Source organism: Myotis lucifugus, unplaced genomic scaffold (genome assembly GCF_000147115.1).
Source record: "Myotis lucifugus unplaced genomic scaffold, Myoluc2.0 scaffold_0, whole genome shotgun sequence".
NCBI classification, from domain to species: domain Eukaryota; kingdom Metazoa; phylum Chordata; class Mammalia; order Chiroptera; family Vespertilionidae; genus Myotis; species Myotis lucifugus.
This window is the reverse complement of record NW_005871048.1, coordinates 28,876,995-28,895,862: the sequence shown is the minus strand read 5'-3', so window position 1 is coordinate 28,895,862 and position 18,868 is coordinate 28,876,995. Positions and strand designations below refer to the sequence as shown.

Here is an 18,868-nt window from a genome sequence, read left to right as displayed (position 1 = left end):
CAACTTCAGATACTTCAGTGATTCACCATTTATTTCTGGGTGAAATTAAAACTCTTTGGCTTAGATACAAGGATTTAGTCCTGCTTATTTCTCCAGTTTTTCCTTGTGCCTCACTCTCAACTCCTAAATTTCAGCATAAGAAATCTTCTTTGGCACTTCATATAGGCCACGCTTTTTCATCATTCAATGCCATTTTCCATGTTTTTTTCCCATATTTTTTTCATTTAGAAAACTACTGGGTTTTATTCAAGAATTCAATTTGGTATCATCTTTTATGAAAAACTATTCCTGATATTTAACCTTCCCTCCAGTGATCAAATGGCATTTCTGTATAGCTCTTAAAACTTAGCACTTTTATTATACATGTCTGTTACTTTCAGTCTTACTAATTAGATGAGTATTCTTCATAATCAGATACTGAGTGTCTGCATTCTTAACAAGTACCCAAGGTGATTTTTATTCCCACTGAAAAACCATTTTATATTATAAGTGCTTCCTAAGGAGAAAACCTTTTTCTCTCTGTAATTCTAGTACCTAACATAGTACCTAGCATGTAGCTGATACTCAATAAGTAATTCTTGAATTAATATAAACATCTGTTTGAGTTTTCAGTATTTTCACTCTTTCCTCTATCAGGTTGCCACTTGTATCAATAAAATTCATTAAAGAATTATTTTTAGCCCAGCCAATGTGGCTCAGTGATTGAGCATAGACCTTTGAGCCAGGAGATCATGGTTCGATTACCCATCAGGGAACATGCCCAGGTTGCAGGCTTGTTCCCCAGGGGTGCAGCTGATCAATGATGTTTCTCTCTCTCTCCCTCTCTGAAATCAATAAAAACATATATTTTTAAAAAGGATTTTCATCCAGTGATCCCACTTCTAGGAATATATCCTAAGAAGCCCAAAACACCAATCAGAAAGAATGTATGCACCCCTATGTTCATAGCAGCGCAATTTACAATAGCTAAGATCTGGAAACAGCACACGTGCCCATCAGTAGGTGAGTGGATATAAAAAGCTGTGGTACATTTATACCAGAAACTACTATGCAACAGTAAAAATAGTAGGATCTCTTACCCTTTGAGACAGCGTGGAGGGACCTAGAGCAAGCATGTCAAACTCACGGCCTGCAGGCCGCATGCAGCCCACAATGAATATTTCTGCGGCCCAGCCTATATGATGGTATGTAAGAAACGTTTTAATAAAAATTTCATAAATTAATTTTACAATATCCTGTTATACATAATTATTAATAACGAACTACAACATTCGTTAATGACTGATTACTGTAATTGTGTTGCATTCATTTCCCTTACGTGCCTTACGCGCAGGCACACCATTTCTCTCCACTAATACTAGCAGCGAATATTTCAGCAGCCGATAGCCATGTCATTAGTCTTGTACTGACTTGTTTGGTGTGCACAACAGGAAATATTTCGCTTTCAGAGAACAAAAAAAAAAATAGGTTTATTTGTGTTATGCTTATTAATTTGTATAGTTATTCAGTGCCTGGTAAGTTAATGTTTAAGAAAAATACTAATTTTTATTAAAATATTCTATTATTTTACATTAATTGATTACTCATTTATTTCAGCCCTTTGTATTCAGCATGTCTCTATCGAAATAAACCTACATTTCTATGAAAATTGAAGCTTTTGTTTTTTTGCGACCCACATAAATTTAAACCTTGTTTATTTGCCCTGTGTTAGCCTTTGAGTTTGACATGCTTGAATGAAATAAGCCAGTCAGAGAAAGATAAGTATCGCATGATCTCACTCATATGTGGAATCTAATGAACAAAATTAACTGATGAACCAAGTAGATCCAGAGACATAAAAGCATGGAACAGACTGTCAAATCTCAGAGGGAAGTCAGGGGAGGGTGGCTGGGTGGGAAGAGATCAACCAAAGAACTTGTATGCCTATATGCATAACTCATGGACACAGACAATAGGAAGTCTGTGGTGAAGGCTTGTGGGGAGGTGGGAAAGCTAGACGGGGGGTGCGGGGGGAACATATGTAAAACTTCCATTAGTAAATATTTAATTTCAAAAAATAAAGAATTATTCCCTGTACAAATGGTATTGTAAATTCAGAATCTCATTGGTGATTTGCCACTCTTCCAGCTACGTGGCTATAAATTTTGACCTGTTGTTCCACTTTTTCACCATTGATCACCATTAAACCTTTTCCATGAAGAGTATTTAGTCTCATTAGTTTTGTTAATAAAGTCTAGAATGGTTCTCAAACACATAAATCAGAGAGACCTGGAAAGATTATTAAAAATAGAGATGGCTGAGCCTCAACCTTATAGATTCTAATTCAGTATTTGAGAGAGGGCTCTGTACTCAGTCTTGAAGAAGTAATTATCCCTCATAATAAATAGATCTATATATTATATAAATAGAGTAAAGATTGACATTTCTACACATTGGTAGACATTTCTGTTTTACTTCCTCTAGACAAATACCTGTTTCAAGAGGTTATCAACACACTTTACAAATAGCTCTTGACGGTTAGCATTACTATTTTATTTTTCCTTGATTGACTTGCCTACTAACTTAAAGTAACTAGAAAATCCATTGTCTAATTTTTTCCCTTTACTCTTAGTAGATGTAGAGGTAGATTGTATACTTATTAATCTACTAGGATTCTTTGCTTTTATTAAATTATTTCATTACAGCAAAATTGGGAATGTAGTGAAAGAATTTGGTTATGGTCATCCAACTTTGGCTTATGTGTACTCACATGGCTTCCTTCCTGTATGCAGCTTTCTTACTAGATGATAAGATAAAACCTTACACCATCTCCAAACTTTGAATTTGTGCTTATTTTCCACAACTATAGCAGGATCTGTAGTTACCTAAAGCATGACAACAGTTGGGGATGTGGGGACAGATGTAGGTGAGGATGAGTATAGACAGCAATACTCTTTTCTTCTTACCTCTAGAACACTATGCAGGGGTAGCATGGCAATTTGTGCCCCGAACCTTTTTCAGTGTAGAAGGTTTCATTGTTTTACACGGGGCTCATAAATTGAGCCTGTTGGTCCCTCCGTCTAGTTTCTGCATCTCACATCTAGACTTTTATATCTACCTTACAAGATGGCATGAAAAGACAAATAAATCTTGTTTGGCCCAGGCTGGATGGATTCCATCATGGCACTTTTCTGACCAAGGATGAAAAAGAAACTCCAGTCTGTTAAATTCGTTATAAGCAGTATGGTCCCCAACGTGTAAAGCTTGCTTTAAAAGCGAAATCAGAAACTAGGCAGGGGGGTGGGGGGTAGTTTCCTTTAGGTGATACTTGGGTTCATGATGATTTGAAAATCCAAGGGGAACCTGGAAAAATCCCTATAATGGCCAGATGGAGTAAGAATATTTGGGGGAACTATGGTTTCTCATATTGTTATTAGAAATGAAATAGTTCTGAAGTAAAACAGAGTGATTCTTTTTTACATAGGACTACCAAAATGTATACCAATGCAGAAAAAATGATAATGTTCGGGTTTTCTGTTTATCTGTAAATAAAATTAGGCTGTATCTATAAATGTAATTTTTTTTATTGTTCCTCTCCACGGAAATCTTTAGTAAAAGGCGAAAGATTTATACGATCTGAAAAGAAACCAGAGTATATTATAATTTTTATAAGTTTAAATGTCGAAGTTTTTTTGTGTTGGAGAGTCTCATAAAACTTTGTTTATTTTATAATCAAAACTATATTTTACATACTTCCTTTTTAAACTTTAATATGAAGTATTAATTTGATTTTGTTATTTGGTTTAGGTAGTTTAAACTCTGACAATCTCTTCAGTGAAACATTGTCTTTTTAAAATATATTATTATTGATTTCAGAGAGGAAGGGAGAGGGAGAGAGAGAGAAACATCAATGATAAGAGAAAATCATTGATCGGCTGTCTCCTGCATGCCCCTTTCTGGGGATCGAGCCTGAAACCCTGGGCATGTGCCCTGACTGAGAATCGAACCTTGACCTCCTGGTTCATAGGTTGATGCTCAACCACTGAGTAACACCGGCAGGGCAGACATTGTCTTTTATTAATATTTTCTTCAATTATAAAACTATCTTTGCCTGCTCTAAATTATATCCTACATATTTAATAGTTATGGAATATAACCTGAAATACAGAGAAGAGTGGCAAAATCTGAAACCTTAATTGAATATTAATAATTGCTTTTTAAAAACAAATGTCTTTTTAGAACCACATAAAGAAAATATTAATGTGAAACTTCATGAGAAAAAAAAATTGTTTTACTGAATTTCTTCAATGAAACCACTAGATGGCAATATCTTTGTATATTTGTGAATACACTAGACAAATGGCTCTTGAAGAAAACACCTTATCTTTTTTAACTCTCATCTCAGTTTCCAAATGGCTATTCCTCAATTCTAAAGAAATGAAACACAAGTTAAAGAGTGCTCTATTATTGTGTTTGGGTTGCAGTAAATTAAAGTCCTTCTTTGACAGCCAGAGAAGTCACAGGGTCACTGAGATGGAAAATGGCTTCACGTTGGAGCACACAGATGTCCAAGATTTAGGTCTGAAAATAGACTTTATAGAAAGACGTAGTTGAAACAGTGCTCTTGAATCAGTCTTCATTTCTTTCCTCTGATTTTTTTCTTGCTCACCTAATTTTTTTAAATATATCTAAAATTTATTTTTCTCTTTTGTGGATTAAAAACAAAGCAAATAAATAACAACAACAACAAAAACAGCCAAGGAGTAATAGAAAGATTTTGAGGGCAGACTGAACCTTGTGGAGAAGATTCCTTTACAGTCAGAATATACCCAAAATATTCTCTCTATCTCACTAATTTTTCTGTAATTTGGGTTTACATATTTAGTAACCTGTCTGAGTTTTTTAATTGGAACTAAACACCAGACATTTAACTGCTAAAGTATGATGTTCTAAAAGAAAAACAAATATTTTTTTACTCTCACATAGGTATAAAATGAACACATGCGAAAGATTTTCAACTCACCCTGCTAGTTTGATTCCCAGCCAGGGCACATGCCTGGGTTTTGGGCTTAATCCCCAGTAGGGGGTGTGCAGAAGGCAGCCAATCAATGATTCTCTCTCATCATTGATGTTTCTATCTCTTTCTCTCCCTCTCCTTTCCTCTCTCTGAAGTCAATTAAAAAGAAAACATTTTTTAAAAGAAAGATTTTCAACTCATTAGTAATTGAGGGAGTTAGTTCAAAGGAAAATTTCAGAAAGATACACACATAACAAGGAATTCTGAAAAGAATGTGCTGATAGATACAAAAGTGGTTAATTTAAGTACGAATTTAAATGTTTGTGGTCATCTTTTCTAGAAGGCAGAAATCAATTTTATATCTACGAGACAAAAATAATTTGCATTGTTATGTATAAGAATTATTTGCATTACTACTACTTTTGTATGAACTAATTTCTATGGTATTGAGATGTAAAAGAGCCTGCTCAATAGAGAGTTGATCATAGATACACAACCTGCCCTGGCCAGGTGGCTCCGTGGATTAGAGTGTTGTCACAAACCAAACAAGGTTCAATACCTGGTCTGGGCCCATATGGGAGGCAAATAAGTGATGTTTCTCTCTCACATTGATATTTCTCTCTCTCTCTCTCTCTCTCTCTCTCTCTCTCTCTCTTTCTCCCCCACCCCCTTCCCTTCATCTCTCTCTAAAAATCAATGAAAACATATTCTCTGGTGAGGATTTAAAAAAAAAGAAAGATACACAACCTTATATAATCAAACAATCTGCTAAACTCAGTAATCTCTTTTGCCCATTTCCAAGTAGTGGACAATTTTCTCCAACATTACTATTTTTAAAAATAATTATGTTGGTGGGATAAGCAATATAATTGCAGAAAGAGCCTTATTCTATGTGCTGCAATATTAGGACAAACCACAAGGAGGCATTTTTTTGCACTAGATTTTCTACACAGATGGTAACCAGGACCAATGATTAAGTCAGGGTCACTGTTACTAAGTTTTGGAATAAATTGATCTGACAATGAATTTTCTTAACTCTAGAAGTAGATGCCAGAGGAGGTGAGCAAAGAATTTTTCCTAAATTAAAAGAGAATAGGTATTACTTTTTGGCTCACTATTTTGAGTGTGATATATTGCCACAAAATATTCTCAAATCTGGAGATGTGCCCCAATTTCTCCAGATGATTAAATTTGGAAAAAAAAATAAGAGAGCACAGTACATCTCATGAACTAAGAAAGATCAAGGTTTGAGAAAACAAATGCTTACAAGGGCAAGGCAGATATGTAGAATAAAGTAGGCTGGGTATAATACAGCACACAGTAGGAGAACTGTGACAAATTTGGAAGCTCATGCCCCATCTAAAGAGAAAGACTACTGTTTAGGTCCAACTAAATGAAAATAGAGACCCCAAATGCCATATTCTAGGATTTTTTTCAAGAGAAGAAAACCAAATTGTTCTATGGATTCTCCTATTTGTTTTTTTTTCTGGATGCTGGCCACTTAACAACAATAACAAACAAAAATTAAACATGATGTGTCTTCCCTTCCTCCCCCCAAATTATTTGCTAAGAGAAATTTCTAGACTCCCTCTCCCATTTGAAGCCTGTTGAAGGGGCAAGTTCTGAGAAGAGTGTGATTGTAGAAGCAGTGACAAGAATTGAACAGTAGAGATGAACAGATAAATGATAAGAATTTGTAGACTACATACCTATGAGCCCATTGGGAGTCACCAGAAATGGATGCTTTGGGAGGAAGGTGAACTTTCCATAACAGAAAAAACGGTGAACATCAAAGACCAGTTTTATCATTTATTGTTCTCTTCATCCTCCACCTTAATGTGTCCAGTGCTGAGTATACTGAAGGAAATCAATGAATATTTGCTCATTGAGTTGTCATTCAGATAACAAGTCAAGTGGAAGGATCAATATAATAACTTCAGTTTTATAACTCTGTGTGTGTGTGTGTGTGTAGTCTTAATTTCTTTAAATTAGTGGGGAAGGAATGATGTAAATTAATTAACAGTAAGATTCCAGAATGAAACTGGGAATATATTATCACCACAGACTGTTTTATTCCTTTAAAGATTTCACAAATCTATAGATGTATGTTTTTTTGTTTTTTGGGTTTTTTTTAATTGATTTCAGAGAGGAAGAGAGAAGGGAGCGAGAGATAGAAACATCAATGATGAGAGAGAATCATTGATCAGCTGCCTCCTGCATGCCCCACACTGGAGATTGAGCCCACAACCCAGGCATGTGCCCTTGACCAGAATCAAACCCAGGACCCCTCAGTCTGCAGTCCGACACTCTATCCACTGAGTCAAACCAGCTAGGGCTGTTGATTGTCTTTTTATTTGTTTTGTTTTGTTTTTGTTTGTTGTCTTTTTGCACCTACCATAACATGCCTTTGGAATGTCAGGGTAACCTTTTTTTGCCCAGACCCCTCAGGGCACAACCACTGCACCAGAGCAGAGTCCATAGAACCCTTCATAGTTATCTTGTTTTCCCATATACTCTCTCTATATGCTGTAAAATTCTTAACTGTTACCCACAAACATAAAAGATGTCTATTCCTTTTACTTTTTAGCCAATCTCAGAGATTTCCCCACTTTGCTTTCTCCCATCTTCCTAATCTGTCACCAGTGGATTCATGTAAGCCCCTTACATCTTCTCCTTTGATACTGGTGTATAAAATAAGTGGTAAAGCTTCCATTACCTGGAGCATTTTCTCAATCCATTGAGATTTTGTTTCCTGGCAATTCCCATGTTTGGCTCAAAAAAACTAATAAAAATTCTCTACAGGTTTGAACATTTCTTTCATTGACATATGGTAAGAGTATGTTTAATTTTTTAAGAACCTGCCAACTGTCTTCTAAAGTGGCTGTACCATTTTGTATTACCAGCACTAGCTAAGATTTCTTATTGCTGCACATCCTTGACAGCATTTGGTGTTATTAGTGTCCTGGGTTTTGGTCATTCTAATATGTATGTAGTGTTAGCTCATTGTTTTAATTTGTATTTTCCTGATGACATATGATGTGGAGTAGCTTCTCATATGCTTATTTGCCAGCTGTATATCTTTTCTGGGGAAGACTACTATAGATTTTTAATGTTAATTTTATATCCTGCTACTTTGTTAGATTATTTTACCGCTTTAAGTGGTTTTTCTCATTTATTTCCATTTATTATTTTGTGTGGTGTTTTTTTCCCCAGAAGATGCTGCATTTGGTGTATACACAGGGTAAGGTGAAAATAGTTTTACAGTTGTATGTGAAAGTTTATTCTTGTATTATTATTTATTAATTACTGTATTATTTTTCCATAAGAACAACTGTAAACCTACCTTTGTCCCACCCTGTATTTAAACTTAAGAATGGGAGATTTTAGAGTTTCCTGTGTGAGAGTGGCAAGGAAGGGAGGTTCAGTAATTGTAGGGTGATCTGATTGGACCCTTTCCTGGGGCTTCCAGATTCAGTATCATCCAGTCTTGTCGTTTGGGAGTCAAATTTCTAAGAAAAGGCTTTTTCAGTCTCCTGCCCAAAGGTATATATAATCCTAGCTGCCAGCATTCTTTGAGCTAGGTTGGAGACATCTGGGAGTGTGAACATTTAGGGTACAGTCTTCCACTGTACATAAACCTTTGCTTAATCCCTCTTTTTTCCATATAGGACCCACCCTTAACAAGGCTTAGTTTCCTCTGAGTAGAGATCCTGTTTTACCCTCCCCATATAACACTCCTCTAGTCAGGAGCAGATCCCAATTTTGTGGGACCTGAAATTTATGCAATTTGGGGGCTTTAAGAGAAAGAATAAAAAGTACATTTGTTTTAGGAATTAACATGACCATTAAAACACATTTCTTGGGCCCCCTCCCAGGGCTTTGGGAGGGGCTCCAGCAAATGCCAGGCCCTGAAGTTAAAGATTACTTCATTGCCTGGTAAATCTAAATAACCTCCAATCTTCTCCAATATGGGGACAGAAAATTGCTTAGCAGTGTAGAATTGGGGAGGGGTTTGGTAGTCTAAATCATAAACATGATTTGAATCAAAAAGACTTTCACCCCAACTTTCTCGAGGTACCTTGTGCTATCAATTTCTAAGCCTTTTAGGGGAACTCCCTCCCTGGCTGGCCAACCTCCCCCATCCCTCCCCAGCCCTGATTGTGCACTGGTGGGGTCCCTTGGCCTGGCCTATGCCCTCTTGCAATCTGGAACCCTTTGGGGAATGTCAGAGAGCTGTTTTCAGCCTGATCCTGCATACCAGGCCGAGGGACCCCACTGGTGCATGAATTTGTGCACTGGTCCTCTAGTCCTAATATAATAAACTAGAGGCCCAATGCATAAATTAGTGCAAGAGTAGGCCTTCCTTCCCCTGGCTGCTGGCACCGGCTTCCCTCTGGCACCCGGCACCCAGGCTTCCCTCAGGCCGCCAGCAGGCACCTGGGACCCGGGCTTCCCTTGCAGCCCTGGCTTTGTCCAGAAGGTCATATGGAAGGACGCCCGGTCTAATTAGCATATTACGCTTTTATTATTATAGAAGGCTAATATGCAAATCGACCAAACTGGTGGAACAACCGGTCGCTATGATGTGCACTGACCACCAGGGGCAGATGCTCAATGCAGGAGCTTCCCCCTGGTGGTCAGTGTGCTCCCACAGGGGGAGCACCGCTCAGTCAGAAGCCAGGCTCATGGCTGGTGAGTGCAGCGGCAGTGGCGGGAGTCTCTCCTGCCTCCACGGCAGCGCTAAGGACCCCTTGGGGGATGTCTGCCTGCTGGCTTAGGCCTGTTCCCCGTCAGTGGGACATCCCCCAAGGGGTCCCGGACTGTGAGAGGGTGCAGGCCGTGCTAAGGGACACCACCCCCAGTGCACGAATGTAGTGTGGGCCTCTAGTTGTATATATTTATTGGCCCTTTGTGTTTCCTCTTCTATGAATAACCTGTTCATATAATTTACCCATTTTTCTAATAAGTACTGAAGGGAATCAGAACACACAATATCTCATTTTGGCATATTGATTGAGCTGAAGGGAACTGAGAAAAGGAAGGGCTCTCTGACCTCCCTCTTTCTAACACAGAGCATAAAATTTCCCATGAAAAGGGTATCCTCCCTGTACAAGAAGAGAAGAACATTCTTATTACTAGAGACAGGAGTTGAAATCAAAATTAATCTGCATAAACAAACTTACTAAAATAACCCTTGTTTTTAATTAGTTATTCCCATATATTTCCTAGTCCATTTCCTACAATTTATCAACCCTAGCCCAAACCTCTTTTTCCTACCATGTCAGTCTTCACAATTTATCTTTTTGTGTGTGTTTTTTAATGGCATGCAAGCTCTCAAGCCTATCTGCTTCACTGGGTTTTTATTTCTTATATATGAAGGCCTCCATGTACATATAAAAATATTAACATCAAAAAAATTGTATGTTTTGCTCCTGTTAATGTCTTTTGTAAGTTTCGTTGTTAGGCCCAGCCACAGAACCTAAGGGTAGAGAAAATATTTTCCTCCCCTATAGTGGCTTACATTTTTCTTATTGAATAGTCTACCTTTATCCATTGATTTGAAATGTCACATTTATTAACTACTAAAGCTTATTTGGGTATTTTTTGGTTTATTGGTTTTCTATTTTTGCCCATCAATTTGACATCTTATTACCAGCTTTTCAAAACTGCACTTCACATGGGAAAATATCCTTGCAAGAAATTAAATGGGAATTTATTAACATCATAAAACATACCAATTAGAGATTGAAATAAAATGTCCACTTTAATAATCACACACGTTTACTTACATTTATCTGAAAATTATGAGGACAACTTGTGCATGTCACATTCATATTATTATCCATATAATAACAACTACACGTAATCATTTACTAACCTATATCAGGATAACATACAAAGTTTGTGTTTAAGACGTCTCAGATAAAAAGAAACACTAAATAAGAAAAATGAATTTCCAAAGATTCAGTTATTAACAATAAAAATTATTCCTAAATTTCTCACATTTTGACAACTTTGAATTATACTTACATGCTATCATTTCCAAAAAGCATAAATTACAACAAGGGTCACTGTCAGGTTGATATATATATATATATTTTAAAGCTTTTTTAAAAATATGCTATTATTATGCTTTAACATCACTTGATTTATTCTTGGCACATATGGCATCTTGGAAAAAAAATACACTTTGCCAATTTTATGTTATTGTGCAGGTATAAGAGAAAGAGCACACAATTTAGGAGGCAGAGAGACCTATGTTCAATTACCAGCTTTGTCCAAAGTTGTGTTGTTTGAGGCTGGTCAGTTACGTTTTGGCACTGGGGCCAGGATTAAATTAAACAATGCACATTTTAAAATTCATGGCATGGGACTAAATGAATAATAGATGCTTTCCCCAATTTGTTCATATTGAAGCAATAGTAAAATATCAAAGTCTTATGTTTTGGTACAATTTGAAAAACTAAAAAAATTAAATCAATGTGTTTTGGAAAACTGCACTTTTAAGAAATAAAACCTTCAGTGGGTTTAAGTATTTCTTAATAAAAATTAGTGCATACTATACCATTTAAAAAAAGTACGATAAAATGGTCAATGGTTAAGGACTTTTGGTTTTCTTTTGTGCTACTGATATAAAAAATAATGGCTATATTTAAGGCTCGTTAAGTGATTGTTTGTAGTTGCCCTGAACCAAATTTATATTCTTGATGTTGCACTATCAACTGAAACCAACCTACAGCCTTAAATGACTATCATAGAGAAATGCCCATGATATTTTACATTGAACAATCATGGCCTTCTTACTGATTTTAACTAAAGGTTCATTTGGTCACATGTGGCAGTACAGCTTGTCTGTCATTAAGGATTATTCTTATATACACAATCACAAACTCATCTTTCTCATGCTAAATACGGTGTTTGGAAGATCTAAGATTCCTGAAAATTAAATTTAAATTGTCACAGGGAATAGCTCCTCTAGACAGCAATGCTTCCATCCCTATCTTGAATCTTTTTCTTTCCTATCTGGACTACCTAGAAAATCATCCTTCCAAGTATGACTCAAATCCCCTCCTTAGGAATCTTTCTCTAACCCAATTTCACATCCCTCCATTTATGTCCCTGACACTCACTCATGCGTAATTCATGTCAACTTCAATCTGCATATATTATCCACATTTTGTTTGCCTTCTACTTCCAGTTAGGATGTAGTCTCTTTGACTTTTTAAGCTTCCACAGTGTTTAGCACAATGCTGTGCATGTATGTATGTGACTGTGTGTATGCATGTGGGTGTGTGCACATGTGTGTTGAGTGACTAAAAAACTAAAGAACCTGGGTGGGTGGAGGGTAGGAAAAGTTTCATAATTTTTCAGAAATCAATTGCTGGACCTTCCTAAAACTGAAAATCTGATTTCCAAAGCTATTTCAGTTTGGTCTTGGACATGTCAATAATAAAACAGCAGTGAAAAAACTTTTTAAGAAAACCTTTATGAACTATTCCAAAAGATTTTTTAATAATTAAGAGCACCAAACCAAAACATTTTACTAAATAGTGGTATAATCTTTCTTATAACTTTCCAAATGTAAACTTCCTTTCATTCAGGACAAAGAATACTGAACAGGAAAAGGTGTTGTGAATCAGGATTAAAAAGGCAATTCACTCTAAGTCAATATCTAATGCACATTTTTCCATTTTTTTGAAAAGTCTTCATGTGTATGTTATGTTAAATAAAAGAATGGTTCAGACCAGGATGTTGTAGATCTCTATAGTTGTTTTGATACTATAAAATATGACATATATTGAAGCTGCTATTTCACAAGAAAAATTTTGTTTATAATAGCTGTTAACATTAAAACAGGATATAATAAAATTATTCTCAATGTGTATATTTTTCAGGTTTGCCTGACAGTGTCCTTTTGAGAAAGCTGACAATTTGTAGTTAGATTACAGACATTTGAAATTCACTTTTATGATTACAAATATTACACACACAGAATAACAAACAACAATATATAACATCTTTTTACTGAAGCACTCTGCAATTTACATTTAAAGCTTTGCAATAAAACAAACTCCATTGTACTTTTTTAAGTAAAATAATACAACACATAATGTATGTGATAATTACATTAAGAATAAATAAAATGAAGTATAAAAATTCTGTATCAGAACAATGAATTGTTTTAGCTGTCATTCTAAATCTTAGTTTATATCGAGTTCGACTGTATTTTAAACCCAAGAATCTTTACTTTTAAATAATATACTAAAAATATCAAGTTTGGAGGATAAACATAACACTTCATGCCCTTTTTCTAGGTCATCTAGGAAATAAGACAAATGGGAGGCAAGGATAGTTCTCTTACTACAAAATGCCTCCTTGCTTTCCTATATATTTTTATGTCACTTCTAGAGCAAATATTACAAGATGACAGCTTTGGGAAATTATAATCTTACTTAAGAGGTTTATTATTTGGAGGAAAGAAAAAAATTAAACTAAGAACTTTCTTTTTTGGCTTATTCATTCTCAAACTTTTTTTCCCCCCTCTAATATACAACAGTAGTATAATAGCACTTTTTAAAATGCTCACCATTAATCATTTTAACCAGCACAAAGTGAACTGGATTAATTTATAGAATTAACCTAAATAGGTTATTAGAATAGGTATTATGGTGAGGTCCTAGAATTTGTTACACGTAGGGCTAAACTTGCAAGAGATCGCATAGCAAAAGTAGAAACTTTGTGACATATCCCGGCTTTTGCAATATAGTTAGAAGCCAACCGAAAAAGCCTTTCAGCACCAAAGGTGTTGAAGTGCCCAGGAAGCACCTTCTCTACCAGACCTCTGTCCACTAGTTCTATCAGACGTTCACAGGTTCCAACATAGTCACTTATCCTGCTGTATGGGAGCCAGTCAATCAGCGATCCATCATACACAACATCTCCACTGAAGAGAATCTTTCGGTCTTTGTCATGTAAGCAAATACTGCCCCTGGAGTGACCGGGCATGTGCATAACAGTGAGCTGTCTGTCACCAAGGTTGATTACATCCCCTGTAAATAGAAACAGAGTTTGCAGATAAACATGTTGCATATATGACTTCAAATGGTTTCAAAGAGGTTGGGAAGGGTTGGGAAGGGTGATATTTGTTTTATTTTAATTTTAAAAATACCTTATTTCATATATGCATAAGCCATGGACACATAATAGTATGGGGAAGGCCTAGAGTGGGGCAAGGATTGGGTGGAGGGGGGCAAAAAGGGAGAAATTGGGAGACATCTATAATACTGTCAACAATAAAAATAAATAATAGGGGAAAAAAGACCTAAACAAACGAAGAGATATTTCATGTCCATTGACTGGATTATTTCTAGGCAATGGAAAAGAATAAATTATTAATAGATACAACATGGATGAATCTCCAAAACATGATACCAAATAGTAGACACAAAAGCTATATATTATCTAATTGCATTTGTAGAAACTTTTCAGAAAAAATAAACTATAGTGATACAAAACAGATCAATGGGGCAAGGGGTTGGGAGCAGAGTCTGGCCTGGTCTTGTCTTAAATCCCAGCAATTACACTGAGATGGGATCAGACACTCCCAAATTTCCCAGCATTCCAGTCACGGCCAGATTCCTTTACAGGATAAAATTTTTTTTTTTTTAAGTTTCTGGAAGCTTAATTCCAAGTAGTCAGAAATTTTACAGTAAGGTGCCTTGGGTTGGAAGTGTTTTCATCTATTTTGCTGGAACTCTGGTTTCATTCATTCTGGAAATTTACATCCCTTAGCTGTGGGGTATTTTCTGGAATTATCTGTGCTGTGCTTTCTTTTCCTCCACTTTATTTTGTCTGTGCTGCTACTATTCCAATGTTGGCTTTTCTAAACTGTTCCTTTACTGGTTCTTTCCTAGTTTTCATTTTACCTATCTGCTCTTTTTTAACTTTTCAATGTTATCTTCTGGATCTTCTACTAAGTTTTTTGGATGTCTTAAATTCCAAGGGCCCTTTTCGTGTGTGTGTGCGTGTTTGTTCTGTCTCTTGCTTATTTTGAAAGCATCCTATTGTCTCTTGGATATCTTGAATGCAATACTTTCTGTAGTCCCCTGATGATATTAATGATAATCCTACCATGCATGTTGCTTTATGCTATTTGTTTTAATATTTGATCTCGTTAGAGAATTTTCACAGATTTTTCATAATGCTTGGTTGCCTGTTTAAGAGTGGGGGATGAAAAGGCTGCTAGAAAAAAAAAAAAAAAAAAAAAAGAAAAGGCTGCTAGAAACACATGCATGGGACCTAGTGACCTATAGGCTTCACTGCAGAAAGATCAAGCCAAGGATTAGAGATCAGCATCTTAGTCTTTCCTCTATGTCTGAGCAGATATCTCAGATCCGATTCTTTCAACTTTCTAGGAGGGAGGAGGTGGGGGATAAATGCCTGGCTCTCATTGTCTGGGAACTAGGAGGGAATGCACACACATCCTTCCTATTTTCCATTCTGAACATCTGTACTCAATAGTACTTGCCATCCCTCAAGTCAAGAAACCCCTCTGCTTTCCTCTCTCCAGAGAACAAACTAACTGGATGGGCATTCACTTACTAAGAAGGGTTCTAGAGTTTTAACAGCCTCTTAAATGGCTTTCAACCAATTCTCATTTTAGTAGTATTCTTCCCTTAGCCTCCACTTAGGTACCAGCTATTGCTAATTCCTTTTAAGGCTCCTGCAGTGCAAACTGGATTGGCTCTTGATTTCCCTTGCTGGAACAGGATAAAACTGCTCACTCCGTCATCATAATTAGTACTCTCCAGCATCTGAAACAATTCCACGGTCCCTTTATAGTAGTCTTAGTGGGATTTTAGAAGGAAGTCAAATGAGATGTGCTTATTCAATCAGCTACCTTTCTGGAATCTTTTTTTTTTTTAAATTGTCCCTAAATGATTCAAGTCCACCTGAAACAGCTGCTCAAAAACAAAATGGGTTTACAGTTGTGAGTATGCAAAACAGTTTATTTTTGTATTATTATTTTCCATACGATCAACTATAAACCTACTTTTGCCTAATTCTGTATGTTGGTGACTCTGGGCAAATAGTTTAAATGTGCATAATAGGAGCCAAAATGCCTGCACTTCATATCACTTGAATATTGTCAAAAATAGGCAAAATGTGTACCCATTCAAGAATAATGTGCTATATCAACCTATGATTTATTGTTATTTTATTGCAGGAAGACACTATTTCACTAGTCGTAGGGCGAGTTGTTTTCCATCAGAGATGGTGCACTGTATGATGATCTCTCCTTGTCCTCCTTGTCCCTCATTTACAAGTCAGCTTTTGGATTAGTAATACAGTGCACAGATTTGTGTTTCCCCAAGACAGGTGACCATCCATTCACTTAAATGAAATGTAATAAAATAATGACTTCAGCTTCCTTATGTTCTAACCAAAGCAATGAAGAAGTTGTGCTGTTTGGGTATGTGCTGTTGATGTGTGTGCATAACTGTGCATGCACTTTTAATATAAATATTTTATATCTCCTTCCAGGCATCCATATTATGATAATAGCAAGTTAGCAGACCACACCATGCAGAAGAGACAGGAAATTAATATTCCCCAGAAAAGAGGAAATTAGATACTACTTGAGAGGGGGAGGCATTCAGCTCCTAACAACAAAACAAAGCAAAAAACACAAACACAAAAAAACACCACATACCTTTTGATTTAACACAGTATGATCACCTTCAAAGTGTTTGGTAAATATCAAGCTTTCTTTTCATGCCTTCAAAGGCTTAAAATACCACATAGGTAGCTCACAGGCCCCTTGCAGCTCCAAAATACTTTAATTATAATTATAAAGCTATAACTGGTATTTAGTAAACCTGGATTCTAGTCCCACCTCTTTGCCAAAGTGGCTGTGTACATGGGATAGTCAGGCCTGCCTGGACTATTTATCTGTGAAACAGTTATTCTATCACTCTTTCACCATTGATTGCTGGCAGAGAGCAAATGGAAATGAATCAAAAGTAATTTATTCATTTAAACAATTTAAATATATTTTAAATACTAATGTCAACATTTTTTTGGTCTGGATGCCAGAAAAAATTTAGTCTGAATACCCATCAACTACATGGAAATCTTACCTTTACTAGTAAAAGTATCAATTTTATCAAGCTATATAGTAGTTAAAACTACATTTAATGCAAATTTATGTTAAACTTACATTAAATATACAATAATGTAAAAGGACATTAAATTTACATTAAATGTACCTTACTTTCATCTCAAGTTGTTAGGTAATATAAGACTACCATCTAAACCAGTTTTCTTTATATTTAGATTTAAATTTTTAATGAAAGGACTTTTTGGGTGGGGTGTAAGGTATAGAATCATGCTTTCTATGTTTTATATTTCAAGTGACCAGGATCTCATCTGCAAGACAAAATTATTTTTGTAGAATATTTCATTATTTGTCATATTGGCCAGTCATACAATCAGCCTTATTGTATTGTAGCAACTTGATTTTTTTTTACCTCAGCGAAGGATGTTTTAATAAATTAAAGTGGAAATTAAAATGGTTTCAAGAATAGAATGGAAAGGAGGGGATTTCACATTCTACTCAGAATTACCATAATATATTTATGGAGGATTTATGTATGATCAGCATGCTTTGAGCTGTGGTGCCTTGGTTCAAATCCTAACTGTTGCCACTGTCTTGCTCTGTGCACTCTAGGCATGCCATTTAACTGGGTGTCCGCTGGCTCACTTCAAATGTGTTGTGTGGATAAAATGAAGTCAACAAAGTATTCTAAAAAGAATAAAGGAAATTAATATACAAATGGTACTGCTGTGTCTAATTACCTCAATTATTTAAGTGCCTGCATGGGATTGGGAAGACTGGGGTTCTACTCTTATTTCATTCCATTAGTTTCTCTCTGAATCCTATCCTACCTTTCACAGAGGCCCAAAGATATCTACACATTAGTCCACTATCACCGGAAATAACCTCCTTATTCATCCTTCTCAGGCCTTGCTTTCAACCAGACAATATCTGTCATAGCGTAGACTCAAGACATATTCTACTCGTGTACCCTACCAAGATTTTTCTCTCGGAAGGCAACATCAAGAACAGGAATCTATCTGGAAGATAAGGCTGCACGAGCAGACTGGAACCACAGTTCTCTAGAGGTTTTCTAAGCCTACAGGTGGGCATTTCTCATGGCCGATGGTCACCGAGCAGATGAAGTCAGCAGCTCTCAAAAGCACAGAGCGTGACTTGCATGCACTCTGTGAGGTGTCGTTCTTCAAGTCTTCTCGCTGGAAAAGCGCCTGAAAATGTCAGACAGGTCTTCGGGAAAAGAAGGGAACATTTCTCATCACAAGTGCAGCGCTACTGTATCTTACACAAGACACGGACTAGGGGGTGGGGCCGGCTTTCACTGAGTGCTCAGCACTGGTCTCCGGTAGGGAAAGGCTGCCGTGGACTTGGCTCCGGTGGAGTGGGCTGGAACTCGGGGATGGGAAAAAACACGGGTGGCGTTTCTGCGACGTGACAGGCCCCTAGCAGTCATGCACCTCGGCGACCATGCATCCCATCCCCTCGGGCAGTTTCTCCCCAACCCCCCTTCCTGACGGAGAACCCGCGGGCCCGCGAGGGCCCATTACCATCCTGCAGGATGAGGCTGGGCTGCACCGCCTGCACTCGGAACTGCCGGGCCCTCCAGCCGGGGCTGGGCGCCCGCACCACCTCGCTGTCGGACAGCCAGGTCACCGTCTCGAAGTTGTCTCCGCGAGCCAGGGCCTCGGCCTCGGCGTGGTGCACGGCTACCCGGTCAAACTGGTACAGGCCGCCCGAGTGGTCGAAGTGCACGTGGG

At 37.0% G+C, this 18,868-nt stretch overlaps 1 protein-coding gene and 1 non-coding gene across 2 annotated transcripts in view; both read right to left on the bottom strand.

Moving 5' to 3' along the window:
- Positions 1–3,519: 3,519 nt before the first annotated feature.
- LOC111825644 lies at positions 3,520–3,634 on the bottom strand. Its single transcript, XR_002828827.1, has one exon. It is a non-coding gene; the product is annotated as a U5 spliceosomal RNA (small nuclear RNA).
- Positions 3,635–10,737: 7,103 nt separating this feature from the next.
- The window catches only part of MBLAC2 (metallo-beta-lactamase domain containing 2), a 9,512-nt gene continuing 1,381 nt past the window's right edge, over positions 10,738–18,868 (bottom strand). Inside the window, exons 2-3 of the mRNA XM_014453712.1 lie at positions 18,659–18,867; positions 10,738–14,046 (exon numbers count right to left, since the gene is read on the bottom strand). Of these exons, the coding sequence (XP_014309198.1) occupies positions 13,661–14,046; positions 18,659–18,867 (595 nt within the window). The 3' untranslated portion in view covers positions 10,738–13,660. The remainder of the gene's footprint in view (positions 14,047–18,658; position 18,868) is intronic.